The sequence below is a fragment of the Cynocephalus volans genome, chromosome 7, assembly GCF_027409185.1.
Source record: "Cynocephalus volans isolate mCynVol1 chromosome 7, mCynVol1.pri, whole genome shotgun sequence".
Classification (NCBI taxonomy): Eukaryota; Metazoa; Chordata; class Mammalia; order Dermoptera; family Cynocephalidae; genus Cynocephalus; species Cynocephalus volans.
This window is the reverse complement of record NC_084466.1, coordinates 17,416,072-17,434,083: the sequence shown is the minus strand read 5'-3', so window position 1 is coordinate 17,434,083 and position 18,012 is coordinate 17,416,072. Positions and strand designations below refer to the sequence as shown.

General features: G+C 41.8%; 1 protein-coding gene across 2 annotated transcripts in view; it reads right to left on the bottom strand.

Moving 5' to 3' along the window:
- Window positions 1–18,012, bottom strand: part of ABCC4 (ATP binding cassette subfamily C member 4 (PEL blood group)) — a 248,960-nt gene that overhangs the window by 131,335 nt on the left and 99,613 nt on the right. For both annotated transcript variants that reach the window (XM_063102130.1, XM_063102131.1), the window contains 5 exons: window positions 15,192–15,281; window positions 13,447–13,638; window positions 6,763–6,857; window positions 6,448–6,534; window positions 100–196 (listed from right to left, as the gene is read on the bottom strand). In XM_063102130.1, coding sequence (XP_062958200.1) covers window positions 100–196; window positions 6,448–6,534; window positions 6,763–6,857; window positions 13,447–13,638; window positions 15,192–15,281 — 561 coding nt within the window. The remainder of the gene's footprint in view (window positions 1–99; window positions 197–6,447; window positions 6,535–6,762; window positions 6,858–13,446; window positions 13,639–15,191; window positions 15,282–18,012) is intronic.

Below are 18,012 nucleotides of genomic sequence, written 5' to 3'. Positions count from 1 at the left end.
AACTGAGAAGGAGTTTCCCACGAAGCCCAAGGAGGCTGGAAGATCCCTCCTCCAACACACCCGAGTGCTATCAAGTTTGGGAAACTTGAAATTACTTACATCTTTCAATATCAGAATCTGACTCGCAGCTTTGAGGTACTGCAATTGATGAGTCACTAAAATTGTGGTCTTCTCATGCAAGGTTTGACAAATACACCTATAAATATAAAAGGTACAGTATTAAAAAGACACATAAATGGGGGCACTCCAAATTGAAAAACATACATTTTGAAACCATAAAAGACAACACAGTAGTCAAAGATTTGTAGTTTAAATACAAATACAAATTAAATATAAATATAAATCAATAAAGCCAACTAAAAACTTCACTAGCAGCAAACCTGAGCCCTGCTCACCTGAGAAATTCTGAAAAGCAGTCTGGCAAAGGCGGTAGTAACTGCTAAATTTTCCTTCTCTAACACTGTTTAACAATTCCTTATATATTTTATGATGAAAACAATTGAACGATACTGAGATTCCAAAAGCTGACTTAACTAAAATACTGATTATTTTATTGCTGTGTAGGGATGGGAGAGAGAGAGAGAGATGTCATATAAAAATGTGTGTATTTTTCTTAGATGGTTTCCTAGGTTACTACTTATGACGTACATATTAACCAAAAATTTTTTTTAAATTCTTAGATACTTGGTAACCTTTGCTAGAGTGTATTTTCCAGCCCTTCCTTCCCAAATAATATCAAATGTTAAAATGTCTGCTAGTGGGGCTTCCATCAGTCTCCACAATGAGAATTCCTGAGTCCTATCGAGGAAGCAAATCTTCTTTCATTAGGACTAAAACCTCTCAAATATGAAAATGAAAGAACAGAATCCAAATGGTCTACATCACAGTGGAAATCACCCACTGGCTCAAAGATAAGACCCAGTCTCAGTATTCAACCTCAGAGTTTTGTGTCTTTACAGTAACCTTTCCAAGTGCTTCTACATTTTAAATGCAGAACCCTGGAAACTCAGTCCAGCCCCCATCCCACAACGGTCTACAGCCTCTCCAGGGAAACAAGCCACCCAGGAAAGGGCACGGGAACCACAGGCAGGGCTCCTGGCACACACTCAGGGTTCCCAAGTCCCTGCACAGAGCAAATGTCAGAAATGTGGGCCACAACACAATAGGCTGAGGTGGGTCAGATCAAGAATTCTGGAGAAACTGAGACTGGAGTTCAAACCCCTGCTCCATCTCCTATAAGCCTGACAACGTTGAGCAAGTGACTAAACCTCACTGAACCAAAGTTTGTTCATCTCAAAATAAGGCTAACTCATAGGCACGTTCTGAGAAATAAAAGCACTAATCCATGAAGAGGCCCAGGACAAAACTGATGCTCAATAAATGTTATTTCCATCCTCCAGCCTTCCCCTAAACATTTGCTTTCAATTCAGGATTGAAAAAGCATAAGGGGGAGCTTTTGAGATTGGGCCTCTGATCAGAACCAAGACTGTAGATGCATATACAATCACTTCATTCTTTAAATCCAAAAGGATTAACTTCTCCCTTTTCACATATCTTAGTTTAGCTTCTCTCATTCCTGTTTCTCGAGCTAGTAAACCCCTCTTAGGGCTTAGTACTCAAGCTTTAAAGGAATCGTTTCTCCTTAAATCAAAATTGCCTGCCATTAATCCCTCTATATAAACATCTGAAGGGAGATGTTCACAATCAAGTCTGATGGGTTGCTATGTCCAAGATGGGCCAACCTAAAAGGTTTCAAAATGTTTTCTTCCTAACATCTTTCATTATGACATAAAGTTATAATAGCATTGTAATTAATGGCTTTAAATTTTTCCTAAACCATGCTTTTTATCAAAATCTCTGGGAAAATACTTTCCAAACTTTAAAGAGTAAAAATTCACAGGTCAAGCCATAAAAATACTGCCTGATTCAGCAATGAGTTATTTAACTCTTATCCTACATAAGGGCTATGTTAAGAGCTGGCACACAGCATGGTGGACAATACACAAAGAAGAAAGACAGAGTCACTACCTTCATTCACACATTTGTTGAGCAGCTACCAAGTACCAGGCATTGTTCTAAGTGCTCAGGATCCACCCATGGTCAAGCGGACAGACTACACCCCGCATCATGTAGAGGAGACATATGACATGAACACAAAACATGCACTATGGGGTTATGATGTGAACTATGAAGAAAAGCAAGGTGAGGGTTGCTATCGCAGAGGCAGCCGTCAGGAAAGGCCTCTCTGCAAGGAGGTGACATATGAGCCATGAGAATATCTGGGCATACATTCCTAGAAAGATGCAGCAGGTGCAATGGCTCTGAAGCAGAAATGAACTTTGCAAAGTGCTTTTATGTATTCCCAGGCGGGGGGGTGGGGGGGGTATAGGGGAAGGACCCATAAGTGATTGAGAACAACCCAGCTGATGGAGTTTGGATGTACTGTCCTCCCAGAACTCATGTGGAAATTTGATCCCCAGTGTGACAGTTTGAGTTATGGGGGTGGATCCCTCACGAATGGGTTAACGTTCTCCCTGGGGGCGGGGGCCTGAGTGAGTCTCACTCTGTTAGTTCCCATGAGAGCTGACTGTTTAAAAGACCCTAACACCTCCTCTCTCTCTCTCTCTCTCTCTCTCTCTCTCGCTTCCTCTTGCCATGTGATTTGCTTGTACCCACCGGCTGCTGCCACTTTCTGCCATGAGTTGAAGCAGCCTGAGGCCCACACCAGACACAGCTGTCCCAGAATCATGAGCCAAATAAACCTCTATTCTTTATAAATTACCCAGTCTCAGGTATTTCTGTTATAGCAACACAAAACGGACTAATACAGAAAATCAAAGGCTATGGGCAGACAGGAAGGGCACAGTGTCCTCTGGAGGAGCAGGAGGGACAGGCAGGCAGGTGGGGGCACACTGTCCCTGGCTCTCAGACAGAGGAACAACACCCATACGAACAGGCAGACGTGAGAAAGGGCACACTTTGTGCAGGGCACTCCACATAAGTCAGCCTGGCTGGAGTTCTGGGTTCTTATGGGGAAAGGCTGGAAAAGTGACAGGTGTAGGTTGCAAAGAACTTCGATTGCTATTCGAGGACTTCAAACCTCATCCTAAAGGTGAGGGGAGTCTGTGAAGACTGAAACAGGGAAGGGAAACTGGTGCTGTGCTCTGAATGTCTGTGTTCCTACCCAAATTCATAAGTTGAAACCTAACCACCAATGTGATGGTATCAGGAGGTGGGGCCTTTCCATGGGAATCTGCCCTCATGAATGGGATTAGTGCCCTTATAAAAGAGGCCCAAGCGAGCTGCCCTGCCCCTTCCACCATGTAAGGACACAGCTAGAAAATGGCTGTTTATGACCCGGAGGGTGAGGGTCACCAGACACCAAAACTGCCAGCACCTTGATCTTGGACTTTCCAACCTCTAGAACTCTCTACTACCCAGTTTATGATAAATCTCTACTATCCAGTTTATGTTAATTTTGTTACAGTAGCCTGAACAGACTAAAACAATTAGGTAGGCAACAGGGTGGGAGACCTGATTATGACAGACCTGAAGAACTGATTATGCAAAAGGAAGGGGGCTAAGAATTTGGGCTTTCTAAAATACAAGACCCACAGTTTGCAACAGCTCAGATTGGCATCGGTTAATCAAAGTGCCCCAAACCTTCTGTATGTGATAGTTTACAACATACAGTTGTAAAATTCACAAACCTTAATAACCTTGGATTTATATCCATGATTGAAGTAAAACTGCTAATGGCAGATAGAAGTGTAATTCATTCACTTTTAATACAAAACACTCCACATTTCTAGGTTTCAATACAACCGCCATCTTTCATCGCATATTGTTCAATCCAATTTTCTAACTCGTTGAGAACGTTCTCCAGTTGCTGCTGAGTGATTTCCTAAATTGCATTTGTGCTCTCTGCCCTAAGTTTCCCCAAAAAATGTGGTTCTGATTAGCAAACAACAATTTTAACAAGCTTGCTTCTATCAAGTGTATATCCAAAGTCATTAAACCTTAAAGGTGCGAGAGAACTTTATAAATATCTTGCGTGTTCAGAGAAAAACTGGGGGAGCTTTTGCAACATGCACACTGATACTCTGCAATCAGAACACCTTCCTCCTCCTCCCTTGTGACTCTAACACAGTGTCCCACCAGGAATTGCTCTTTCAGTGGTGGAGAACTAGTGTGGACTCGCACAAGACTCGTACAAGCCACCAAGGCCCTTCTCTGCCTATGAGAAATTTCATCAAGACACAGTCAGGAGCGGGCAGGAAAGGAGGGTCAGATCAGAAGGCCAGGGCAATGCCAAGTGCCAGCTGCTTGCTACATTCTGAAAGATTCAACAGAACCACACACATTTTCTTGTAGAAAAATATACATAACATAAAACTTACCATTTCAACCATTTTCAAGTGTACAGTTCAGCGGCATTAAGCACATTCACACTAGTATGCAACCTTCACCACGTCCACCTGCAGAACTTTCCCTTCATCCTGATACCAGGCACATCTTACACACACACTCTAAGGAAATGCTTAATAATCCCTCCTGAAGTCCTACGCTTAGTGGGTGACCTTGTGTCCTGGCCCCTAGAATCAAGAGCCCAGACATGGTTACTCCTCAAACTGCCCACTCTGCTTGAACCCCTCTTTCCTTTGCTATTTAGGACTTGTTACGAACTGAACTGTGTTCCCCCAAAATTCTTATATTGAAGCCCTAACACCCAGGACCTTATAATTTTGAGACAGGACGTTTCAACTAGTAATTGAGTTAAAATGAGGCTGTGAGGGCAGGCCCTAATCCAATCTGACCAATGTCCTTGGAAGATGATGAGATTTGCACACAGACAAAAGGCCAGGTGAGAACACAGCAAAGCCAATCAGAGAGGCCTCGGGAGAAATTAAACCTGCTGACACCTTGATCTCAGACTTGCAGCCTCCAGAACTGGTAGAAAAAACACTTCTGTCGTTTAAGCCACCCAGTCTGTGGCATTGTGTTATGGCAGCCAGACTGACTAACACAGGGCCTTCCAGCGAACATTTCCAGTGACTTTCTCTCTACTGCAAAATCTGCATCCTGCACTTGAGGAAGACTTGTTCGCCTGCTCTTCTTTTCACGTGCCCTGCTTGTTCCCATCTCTACACCTCTGCTTCTACTATTCCTTTTACCAAAAGGAACTGGATCCTATTCTCAGCCTCTACAAACCCTTCCCAAGGACCACAGGCCCAAGCCCAGCCCACAGTGAGCTTCCAATCTTAGCTGCATGTCCACAGCTGCCTGCTTCTTCGTTTAGCACTGTTTATCCTACACCGAGTCCCCTTCAGTATGCTGAATTATTCTCATGAGCTTATCTCGATAAACTCCATGTAGACAAACTCCTGAAGGGCAGGAGTGAGATCTAAACTTCTTTGTCTCCTTTACTCTGCCCAGTATGGGTCATTCCCTGTGGCTTACGGACCTCCTTTGTAAAGTAAGATGCTCTGCACAATAACATCTGTAAGAGTGCCCATCTCAGTGCGCACAGAAAGGATTCAATCAGCACAGCTGAAAGGGCTAATGGGCCTTAACAAGGTGAACAACAAACAGGAAGCTAACTGTGGGGCAGATCTGGATGCTATTTTAGCAAGACCGAGTTCATGATGCTTTCAAAAAGGACAGTGCAGATGACACAGGAAGCATCAGGGAGCATACAATAGGGCACAGAATACATGGAAAAGATTCCAGAGTCATTCCACCTCAGTGGCTAAGCAAGAGCCAAAGTAAAATTTCAGAAACACCAAGCAAACTTCAGGAGTTAGGCCGGATTCTAGATACCTAGTTGCAAATGCAAGCTAACCCTATACACCTGTGGATCTTAAGTGTTAATTCTAGTAAGAACCCATGAAGCAACATCAAACTCTTGAAGCCACACTCTAATATGGAACAAATCATGCTTAAATGCTAGACTTTACTAATTATTTCCAAACCTACATAAGCATAAACCAGCAGGCCTTTCCATGGAAGCCCAATGCCTGTCCTGAAAACCTCACTTCTAGTATGCCACAGACAAATGATGGAGGAAAAAAACTAAAAGCCAAGGACCAGGTGGATGAGTCCTACCCTTTGATTTAAAAACTGTGCATAATCTTTCCTATTCCTGGGGTCTGGATCCATCTACAGTTTCTGGGTTAACAACTGCAAAGAGCAGGGGAAAATATTTCATAATTTGCCACCTATTTTCACTCACTTTGACACACTGAAATCATCTTCTGTATTTTCCTACCTTGACCTTGCATTTGTGTAAAATTTCTCTAAAATGCATCTTCTGTGTGGGGGAGAGGAGGGAGGGAAAAGGACACCAGAGCAGGAGGAGCTGAATTTTCTGAAGCTGCAAAGGCTTTCCTGAGACACCTCAGAAAGGTTCTTGGAAGCAGAAATGACACACAACACAAGCAAACTCACAGCTCGAACAGGTGCCTGCTGACTTCCGCGTCCACAGCACTGAGAGGGTCGTCCAGGAGGTAGATGTCGGCGTCCTGATACACTGCTCTAGAAAACACAGAGAGATGTCAGACAGAAGAACACTTCACACTCCCCATCCCTCACCTAGAAATCACGACGCGGATCAACAACACGGATGTTCATTGCAGGCATCAAGGAATAAGCTAACACCGGCGCTTCACACCAGACCCAGCACACAGCGGGTTCTCTACGTTAACCACCGCTAGAAGTAGCAGGAAAGACACCGAGCAGAATGGCCACGGAAACGCCATTTACCTTGCGAGGTTGACCCGTGCTTTCTGCCCCCCACTCAGCGTGGTTCCCCGGTCTCCTATCACAGTCAGATCCCCATCCTCCAAAAGCTGTAAATCCTATAGAGAGAAAGAAAAGACTTAAAATGTGCTCTCCTACTGTCATCCTAAACATTGCACGTTAGCGCTTCAGAAATATACATGTATTTGATCAACAGCAATGGATATATTTCACAGTGATTAAATTGTAACTTTGAACCTTTCAAAAAAAAGAAACTCTCAGGGCCTTTTTTGCTGTAATGCTATAGTTTTTCCCACTATATTTATGCACCTCCCTACTTTAACACACACCTATTAACTATTTGTCAGACATTATTCTGGGCATGGTGAATTCAGCAACGAAGAAAACAAAGTCCCTAGAGTTCCCACGGTGGGAGACTGACAATATAAGAAATTAAGACGAATGCACGTGGTGATAAGTACTGAGGGGAAAAAGGACACTGGTTTAGGGAGACAGAGAGTAATGGAGAGAAAGCCCATTTTACAAAGGGTGGTCAGCAAGGGCCCTGATCAAGGGGGTTTAAGCAGAGGTCTGACAAAGGGTGGAGTAGGCTGGCACAAATCTGCAGAATGTGTTCCACGTAGAGGAAGAAGAGCAAAGACCATGGGGCAGGTGCACTCCCAGGGTACTCAAAGAATAGCAACTCGGAAGCCAGTAGAGTTGGCGCAGATTGAGTACAGAGGGGTGGGAGATGAGGCCAGAGACCCAAGCAAGAGGGGTCAGGGTTGCATACCCAGTGAGATACATGTGGCTTTTAAATCCAGAAGACTTAATTTATCAAGGAATAAGTGTCTCTTCACTGCCTCGGCTTCCCACTTCCAGAGAAGGGAAAACACTTGACCCATGTCCTCAGAGTGACACTTAAGGTATGTGACAGAGTGACAGGCAAAATCTATACAAGAAATAAGAGCAGAAAGAGCAGCTTGGTAGGAAAAACCAAAGGGAAAGGAACAGTGTGGTTGAGAGAGGCTGGGCAGATCGGCTGGACCAAGATTCTTGTTCCATGCAAGCCAGGAAAAACGAAAGCTACAGTAAGCAAGAAGGTTTTATTTGAGGATCTGGGAATTTAGCCAAAGTTACATTTGAATATTAGTTAAGAAATAAATTGACAAGGTACAGTAACTTAAAAAAAAAAAAAAAGAACAGTCCGCAAATGAAAGGGTAACATTCAAGTATAAGTTACACAATATTATATTAGAAATCTTTACTTAGATTGCCTATAATTATCACTACTCAGATCCTGGCACAGACAGTTTGGGGAGTTTGCTGGGTATCGACTAACCTTCACAATCATCAGCCTTGGACTCTACAGCAACAGCAAATAACAAAGCAAATGGCACACTGGGGTATCGTTGAAAAGCAAGTCCTTTGACCTCCCCTAAGTCTCATTTTTCCTCTTCCACAAAATGTCTCGAGAAACAAGAATTACTAAACCTCACAGGTTGCTGGGAGAAGCAATAAGGGTATGAACACACTCTCCGAGTGGAAAAAGGACACAAGATCATTGTAATTTGCTATTTGTGACTGAGACACATTTTCTACTGCAAACAACAGACCCCCTCCCCACCCCAAGTCACAGCATGAATCACACTAAGTAAAGCACACCGGGAAAAGAAAAAAAGGGGCAGAATATCTCCATCATAACCCACTCCCCAACAAAGACACACACAGAGCTCCCTACAGAGTCAAAGCTCAACTGGATTGCATCAGATGAAAAGCAGCAATTGTCCTGTGATGAAAATTCCTTATTATTGCACATTATCTCTTCATGGAGCTCGGAAGTTAACACCATTTCTTGCTTTCGGTTTTCATGAAAATCAGGAGCCACTGTAAAATAGGTTCCCAGACCCCAGCCCATATACACATTTTACGTGGCCTCCATTTCATTGCAGACAGTCCTTGTAATGTGTTCTGCTTAGTTTTTATGCCTTGATTTTACAGTGTTTTGTTTTCTTTCTCAAAATAGCACCAAGCTCAGGGCCGGCTCGTGGCTCACTTGGGAGAGTGTGGTGCTGATGACACCAAGGCCATGAGTTTGGATCCCTATATAGGGATGGCCGGTTGGCTCACCTGGGAGAGCGTGGTGCTAACAACACCAAGTCAAGGGGTAAGATCCCTTTATCGGTCATCTTTTAAAAAAAAAAAAAAAATAGCACCAAGCTGTAGCATAGCAATCTTAGCCATTTTCTAAGGAAGGCATTTAAAATCTACTCCTTCACTTACCACAGCTTGGACATAAGGAATGGGCTCTCTCCAAATCTGGTAGTAAGTAGCACCTTGAGACTACAACAACTTGGAGTGTTATTGACTCTGCAAACTATTTATAGACAAGCCTCAGAGAAAATATTCCAGAGGAACTGGAGTAAAACCTGAGTCAGGCTAATTTCCTAACCATGACTTTCTGGAGTGGTTAAAGGGAAGGCATGACCTGAGCATAAATTACAAGTGCTCTCAGTGAGAGGAAGGTATTCATGCTCACTTGAGTTACTGCTCAGTAAAATTTAAGCAATTACTTCATCTACAACGTTACACAGCATTGAGAATGTAATTAATTCCATGCACTTGTATGTTTTAAAGTGCTTAAAACGGCCATCCTTATATGTATTTTACTACAATTAAAAAAAAAAGGAAGAAAAAAATTTAGTCTTCACATTTAGATTTGCTCCAGGCATCTCTTTTGTACTCAGCATTTATTTTCTATTATGTCACAAGGAAGTGATAAGTTATCCTAACTGGGATAAAAAAAAATAAAGATGTAACAATGATTATTCTAAAATTGTCAAGGCAATGTGAAAAGAAAATGTCCAAGTTGGCAGGAATGTAGTAAATATGAGAAGAAACTGTAAGTCACTTGGTACCTCAGAGGAGTTTGTAAACTCAAGTGATCTATGTAGGAAAACATTAAACTTGAATTTATCAACACCAGTCTTTTGAACATGTATTGTTTAAAAGTTCTAAGAAGTACGCAAGGGTTAAAAGAGAACATGCAGAAAAATGTTACATAATGTGATGTGTCTATATGGTAATATTTTTATTATTGATTTATTTAATGAACTGTGTGTAGTTTACTATATAAATATCAATTCAAATAACAAAAGTTATATACTCAGATACAGCCTTTCTAACACGTCATATCACATGATTTAACTCAAAATTGGTGTCTCTTACAATTAAGAGCTAACATTTATAGAAGGCCTGTTAAAGTGTGCAGCAATCAGGCACTTTAAATTCATAGTTGCATTTCATGCTCACAAAAGCCTCATGCGGTTGCCAGCATTATTATCCCCATTTTACAGATGAAGAAACAGTCTTTGTAAGGTTCGGTCAATTAGCTAAAATCACACACTTAGTAAAGAGGACCTGAGACTCAATCCCAGAACTCTCTCACCCTAGAGCCTTGGATTTTAACTTCTGCCCCTAAAGTACCTGACATTATTACTTTGTTTCCAGAGGTATGTTCAGTAGTCACTACAATGTCACTTCCAATATATACTCAGCCTAAAGTGATGCTGTGAAATGTGAAATACTTCATATCTTGTTATTTTATCTCAGAAATGTTTTTAGCTCAATGAACTCATAAATTTACTTCAGTTACATCTAGTTGTTACCACTATATCTAATATGAGAAATCTTCCTTTTTCTGTTTTTGCCTCTAGGATTTTTTGGAGGGAGGAAGGTGGGTTAGGGCGAACTGTAAGGAGCAATCTTCATTTTATTTATCCTACTGATTGATTAAGAGAAAAGGGCTATATGATAGTGACAATAACTACTATTTACCAAAAACCTGGCAAGTTTGCATTTTACAAGCATTGCCGGCAGTCTTGGCAATCATCACATATCTCTCCCACTTCATAAGAAAGGAAACTGAGGCAACCATCTGGAGCTACCCAGGATTGTTTCTCTTCACCGGCCCCACCTCTTCTACTGCACATGCAGTCTCTGTACCTGCAGACCAGGACAATTCCAGGAAGCTCCTATTGTCTGTGGCCATCTTATGCCTGTCCATTGACACGTGGATTCAAAAGGAGATCAGCAAAGGAGTTTGTGACCCATTAAGGGGCTCCCTGGTTTCTTCCAGGCCTTACAGATCCCCTGCTCAACAGTCATAAGTGCCACTTCAGAACTGCAGCAAACCTCTTGGAAACCCTCCAAGCCAATGTCCTCCATTTGTAGCAGAAACATCTGAGGCCCAGGACATGGGCCAAAGTGACAGCCAGCAAGTGACAAAGGCAGGCCAGCAGTTCTCCTTCTGCAGCCTGGGCCCACTTTCCTGCCAAGGACAGGAAACGAGCACCTGGCACACATGTGCCATTCAGCAGAACAGGACAACAGTCCATGTTATAAATATCAAAGAATGAACAGAAAAATCACTGCCATCAAGGCCACTATGCAGCCCAGCCCTGTGGAGTCTGCATGCCTCACTGAAGCCCTAGATGCTGTCCTCACTACTGGTCCAGTCCTCCAGGTGGCTGTGGAAATGCTTACTGGAAGCCACTATCCCAACACCTACTGCTGTGGGTCAAATGGGTCCCCCAAAAATCATGTCTTAGAAATTTAATCTTCATTGTCACAGTGTTTAGAGGGGAGAAAATCCAATTACGGTATTTGAAAGGTGGGGTCTTTAAGGTGATTAGATCGTGAGAACCAGACCCACACAGAGTAATGGGTTGATGGTTTGTTTAATAGGCAGTCATGAGCGTGGTTCTGATGGCTTTATAAGGACAGCGAGGAGCAGGTTGGCTCTCTCTTGCTCAGCCCAGTCTCACCACGTGACACCCGGCATTGCTGTAGAGAGTCACCACCAAGAATAACACCGTCATCAGATGTGTTCCCTAGACTTTGGACTTCCCAGGCTCCAAAACTCTAAGAAATAGATTTCATTCCTCTACAGTTTCAGGTACTGTGTTATCAATGACAAAAGCAGACTAATACACTTACTTTCCTCCAGAGAAGCACACATGTGGAGGGGAGAGGCAGGTAGGCCTGACCCAGGAATTTGGAGTCCCAGGTGGTTATCAGGAATTGAAGCTGATCAAGGAAAAATGGAAATGCTGGAGAACTGCTTTTTCCATTCCACCCAATTTTTAAGATAGTTCTGCCTTATAAACCTCCTCAGTTGAGGTGGCATGACACAGGAGAACATGGAGTCTGAGTCATGAGGACATGGGTTGGAAGCGAATCTGCAAACATTTAGGTGAGTCACTTCATCTCTCTGAGCCTGCATTTTACCAGTTATAACATGAGGACAGTAACACTGAAGATGCTGGGAAATAGCGACAAAAGATTAAAAACTCTCACCTTTGTGTGCACACATGTGAGAGTGTGAGAGACAGAGAAACGACTAACACGTAGCAGACTCTGAATAAATGGGAGCTTTTATTATTTCTATTCTGCATTTGTTTTACACCTTCTTTTCTTATATAACATTTATTCTCTTTAATAAAAATCTAGCCCATTATTGCTCACTTGATGTCATTTCTGAAAACATACGCCCTCATTAACAATAACCAAGGGCAAAGCACTAAAAGCCCATTAAATAAGTAATTATGTTTTTGTCCACATCACATAAACTGCCACTCACACGATACAATCTATGATATTCGAGCCACTGTTCAAGCGAAATCACTCCCTCCTCACAAAGCTGGCTAGAAGCCGTCAGCACCACACCTCCGAAGGCAGCCGCGGCCTTTTGCACACGAGACAGAAGAACAGCTGGACGTCCAGGCGCACTGGACAGACCCCGGGGGAGCCTTTTCACGCCGCGATTCACTGACATTTATGGCCCAAAGAGGGTAACACAGTATTTATCAGTATTTACCTTCATCTTTCTTTTTGCTAACTTATAGTCTCCTATCAGGTATGTTTGGTTTTCATCAATCATCCACCAATGTTATTTAAATCTCAACATATACACAAGCATTTCATCTTGCCATTTTCTGCAAAACTCAACGTTATTTCTGAAAACAATCTCTCCTGGTGAAATGATGCGGTATTAAAAAGAAATGTGAAAACAGCTCGTTGTCTCTAATTAACAAATCGCAAATCAAAAACAGAGTGGAGAGGGAAGCCTGTCCATGGGATGTGCAGATTCAAACCAAGGGGTAAACAGGGTTTCTTGATGAGATAATTAAAGAACTGTAAACACTGACGAAAAAGTCTATGATATCAAGGAACTTTTTTTTAAAGGATAATTGATAATGTGATTTTTTTTTTCAAAAGCAATTATCTTTTAGACAGAAACGATGAAATGCTTGCAGATAAAATACTGTAAGGTCTAGCATCCGCTTCAGAATAATTTGGGGGTGGGGGTGGGGCCAGCAGAGGGGAGAGAGAGACGAAGCTGATGGGGGCTGAAGCTGGGTGATGGGTACATGCAGGTTCAATACATATTCTCTCCACTTTTGCAAATTTTTGTAATTGCCCATTTTAAGAAAAAAAAGGTAAAAGCATCCTGTGAAAATCATTATCACATCAGGATTAGAACAGCAGAGAATGTATGTGTGTGTACCCAGAAAAGACTAGCTTAAAGTATGAAATAACAAAGATCATTCAAAATTAAAAAAAAAAAAAAAACTTTTAACAAACCTTAGTTTAAACATCAATATTACTTGAAATTCAAATATATGAAATTGAACCGTCATCACTCACCTTTTTCAAAGCACAAGCCTTTATTACTTTTTCATAGCGTTCCTTTTCATATTTCTTCCCAAATAAAATATTGCTCCTCACAGTTCCTGAAAACACCCAGGGCTGCTGAGAAACATAGGCGATGCTTCCATGCACACTGACCAGCCCCTGACTCGGGGGCAGTTCCCCGAGCACAGCACTTAACAGCGATGACTGAAACAGACAGTGAAGAACACGTGTGCACAGTCAACACTCAGCACAGAACAAGCCGATGCAACACAGCCTTGCCCAGCCTGGGGGGGTTGATAAATATAATTCTTTCGTTTAAGTGGAATAAAGTACAGCACTGAAAGTTGCAATAAAAAACTGGAAATAACACTGTTGCTCACTTGTAAACTTACAGATTATAAGGAATATTAACAAAATAAGAGTGTAACAATCTACTCTGCCCCAATGAGTTTACCCCAAATGAAATGCGACATAAAACAAAGACTAATTAAGAATGTTTGGAGCAACAGAGTAGCCCAGCATGATAAATATTTCGTATATCCAATATCAAACACAGTTGTTCCTGCATCCAGGTATCCTCTACTTGACAAAGGCCTTGCTCTGGAAAAGCCATGTATACATAACATATCCTGTGCACTAAGAAAGATATTCATTCGAAGGAACTCTGGCATCATGTTTCTGTAGAGCAGAAAACCCACCATAAAGGAAATAATCACCCTATCATTTATACATCCTAGCTTAGATTTCCATTTTTGATGTTTTAGAATACACGAGACTAAGTGTGCAGGCATGTTTCCTCTAAATCTTTTACAACATAGGGATGTGATGTGTCTGTGACTACGATTATCAGAGAGTGTGTAACACTGAACTGAAATCATCATCTTTGTGCATCTGTCTTGTCCTAGAACCTGGGAGCCTTTAGAGACAGAGGCATCTGGGTCTTGCTTATAGAGTCATCCCTCACTATTCTCTGGGAGATTGGTTCTAGGACCTCCTCATATCAAAATCTGCAAATGCTCAAGTCTTTGATATAAAAAGGCATAGTACCTGCACAAAACCTACACACATCTACCCGTACACTTTAAAATCATCTCCAAATTACTTACAATACCTAAGTCTGTGTAAATGCTATGTAAATTGTTGTTATGCTGTATGTTTAAAATTTGTATTACTTTTTATTGCTGTATTATTTGTTACTGGGCTTTTTCCTCGAATATTTTCAAGTTGCAATTGGTTGAGTCTGCAGATGCAGAACCCGTGGATGCGGAGAGCTGCCTATTTGTATCTTTTGCTCTGAGCACAGTACCACGCACGTGGCTGCACGTTTACTAAATGTGTATTGATGTGACTTGGACAAGTCACATGAAGAAATGTTTAAAGCTTTTCAGAAGAGCATTTTCAGATGTCCTGTAGCATATAAGGTCTGCTCTGACTAAAAGAAGTCCCCACTCTCTCAGTCATTCTATCCTGAATAGCAGTCACATAAATAACTTCTTTCACTTTAGATGTCCAACTTCTAGACAAGGTGTTGCCAATTATGCACCTTGAAGCACCAAGGGAAATAGAATATGCATTGCTCAGATTTATTTGCCCATGAAACTTTCTTGCAAAACTAGTGTCTCATGGAACACACTGAGAAATGCTGTTCCAGGCATACCCAGTTCAAAACTCTGTTACACACAGCTCTGGGCTCAACCCCAAGAATTTAACATGGGATGCGGAGGTGCATCAAGCTGGCAGAGGGCATCATAACTTACCTTTCCTGCTCCCACAGGGCCGACCACAGCTAACAATTCACCAGGCCTGACAGTGAAGGAAAGGCCTTGCAGGGTTGGGGTTTCGGATGCCTATAAATTAAAGTTTACAAAAATGTGCCCATTTCAATAAAGTAACACAAACAGCTTCAAACAGTGGCAAAAATAACACAATAGTCATCGATACATGAATAATCCACATCTTTCTCCTTCTTATTATAAGATATTGTGTCCTGGAGTCTTTTTCATCCAATCATATTTCTCTGTGGAGGTTGAAGCAGTTTGGCAATTTTAGCATTTAAGGCAGTACCATGCCCTTTTATCAGATTTCCACGTGAATGCAGCTCTAGACATCCACAGCATTTAAGTAGTAGAAACGACAAGGCAACCTTCTTGAAATGAAAACTCCTTGGCTCATATTGACTTACTAAAACAATATTCTTAGACTATTCAGCATGGCAAGGTTTTAACCATTTATTGTTTTCATTGAGACCCTTGGTTTTAATCTAACCTCCACAAGGGGGCAGCAGAAGCACACGGGATGCTCGGCCCTGACTAGTAAGCAATTTGAACTCTCCACGCATCTGTCCATTTTCACTTGATAAAGAAGGAACTGCAGAAATGCTCAGCGAGCAAAAAGGCACTTTATATTATAAAGTTACTCTTGGCAAATGAACTGGCAAAAGATAGTTGTAGTGGATTGACTTGTGTCCCCCTAAAACTCCCTGAAGCTTGAATTGTATCCCCCACATTTTATTTAATAGAAACTTAGCCCCCAACTGTGACGGTTAAGAGGGTGGGAAATCCTACTACGGTAACTGAAAGGTGGAGCCTTGAAGAGGTGATTGGATTGTAGGACCACGCTGTAGTGAATGGATTAAAAATGGTTGTCAGGGGTGTGGTTCTGAGGATTTTAAAAGAAAAGGAGAGTCTGTCTCTCTCTCTCTCTGCTCTGTCTGCTTCCACCATCTTGCAATGTGAGACCCCTGGGTCACTGTCACCACCACCAGATGGACTTTGGACTTCCCAGCCTCAGAAACTGTAAGCAATAAATTTCATTTTTCTTTATAAATCACCCAGTTTCAGGTATTTTGTTATAAGCAACATAAACGGACTAATACAATGGTCAATGTTGTAACCAGAGCTCTAATTTAACAACAAAAATCGGGAGTAAAAAAATTAAGTACAGGATCATGGATCAAAGGGATGAAGCCTGTTTTATACCTGCAGCATCATTATCTATCCCAGGTAAACAGGGACAACATAGCAGTTCTACTAGAAACACCATGGAGGCACACACGACAGAGTACAATCCAACACGTCAGGGGAAGAAGGATAAAGCACTCATGGTACCATCAGAAGTCACATTCCTGAACAATCTTAGAATAAATTCTAAGATAAAGAGACTTAAGAGTCTATGTATGTCTTCACATATAGCTAAACGTCAAGAAAATTCTCAATAACAGCTAATGTTAAAAATACATTGTTTTACAGTTTCCCAGTTCAATTCATTCTTTAAGAGACCAAACCAAATTTGCCGCTTCTACACAGAACTTCCAAACCGAAAATCAATTGAGAGGATTAAAATGCGTGTTGGGGGAAGAAGGGGGAATCTAGCAGAGCATGGTAAACCAAAACATGCAAGTTTCCTCTCCCCATGCAATGACAATCAATACTCTGAATTACCTATCCTTTAAGCAATAGTCAAATGATATAAATAAGGTTTTAAATAGAGAGTATTGGGCCGACCCCGTGGCTCACTCGGGAGAGTGCGGCCCTGGGAGCGCAGCGGTGCTCCAGCTGCAGGTTTGGATCCTATATAAGGATGGCCGGTGCGCTCACTGGCTGAGCGCGGTGCGGCCGGTCACAAAAAGACCAAAAAAAAAAAAAATAGAGAGTACTGAACTTCAATAGTAGTAATCACCAACTATAAGAACTTTTGTCCAAATCCAGGTATCAACACTATCAGAAGAAAATTGACAGTAAAGTGAAAACAGCAGCTATTTGGGGATTCATTCTCAAGTGGCTTTGTTCCCAGTTGTGATCTCCATCTTTATTCCCCATGGGGTGGAGCTGAGAGTCTTGACCATGCATACCCAGTGGCTGAAGATCTAGTAAATTTATTTGAGGCCCAAACCCTTTCGTAAAGAACCCTCTCTTAAGGGGCTAGTGTTCTGCACAAGATACTTTGGCAAATGCTCTTCTGTATCATTGAAAAATATTGAAGAGTGAATCAAAGGCAAGACAGCCTTCTGAAATCTAGAAAAGGATTCTTCCAAAATGAATCTGGGGTCCCTGAAGGGCAGAACACCTCGGGATGATGGAAGAGGGACGCAGGTATGAAGCAACCCACTGACAACCAGAGGAAGCTGAGCTAACCCCAGGCGGAAGGGGGACAACCTTGAACTTTCTGGATAAACGCTCAGCAAGCTCTCTTCACATCTTGAGTGAGCACGAGTGATTAGTAAAATGTGCCAAAGACTAAAAGCACGGGAGATGAAAAAAAAAGGTCTGGATAACCTTCAAAATGAAACATTTCTCTGGAAATAAATGAACTGTAACATGCCAAAATAGTCATAATTATTTTTATTTTAATGGTAACATACAAAAATATGTGTGCATAAATAAATTGTACACTTTATACATGTATCCCATACCAAATTATGAAAAGGTCACAAACCAAAATAATCACAATTACTCTGAATCACCAGCCCAGATTTTATAGGAATTTTTAAAAACTATCCAGAAGAAGCTGGATTTTAATACATGACAAACGTTGAGTTTCTCTACTCCTACCTATGGTGCCTAACAACTATTTCCAATT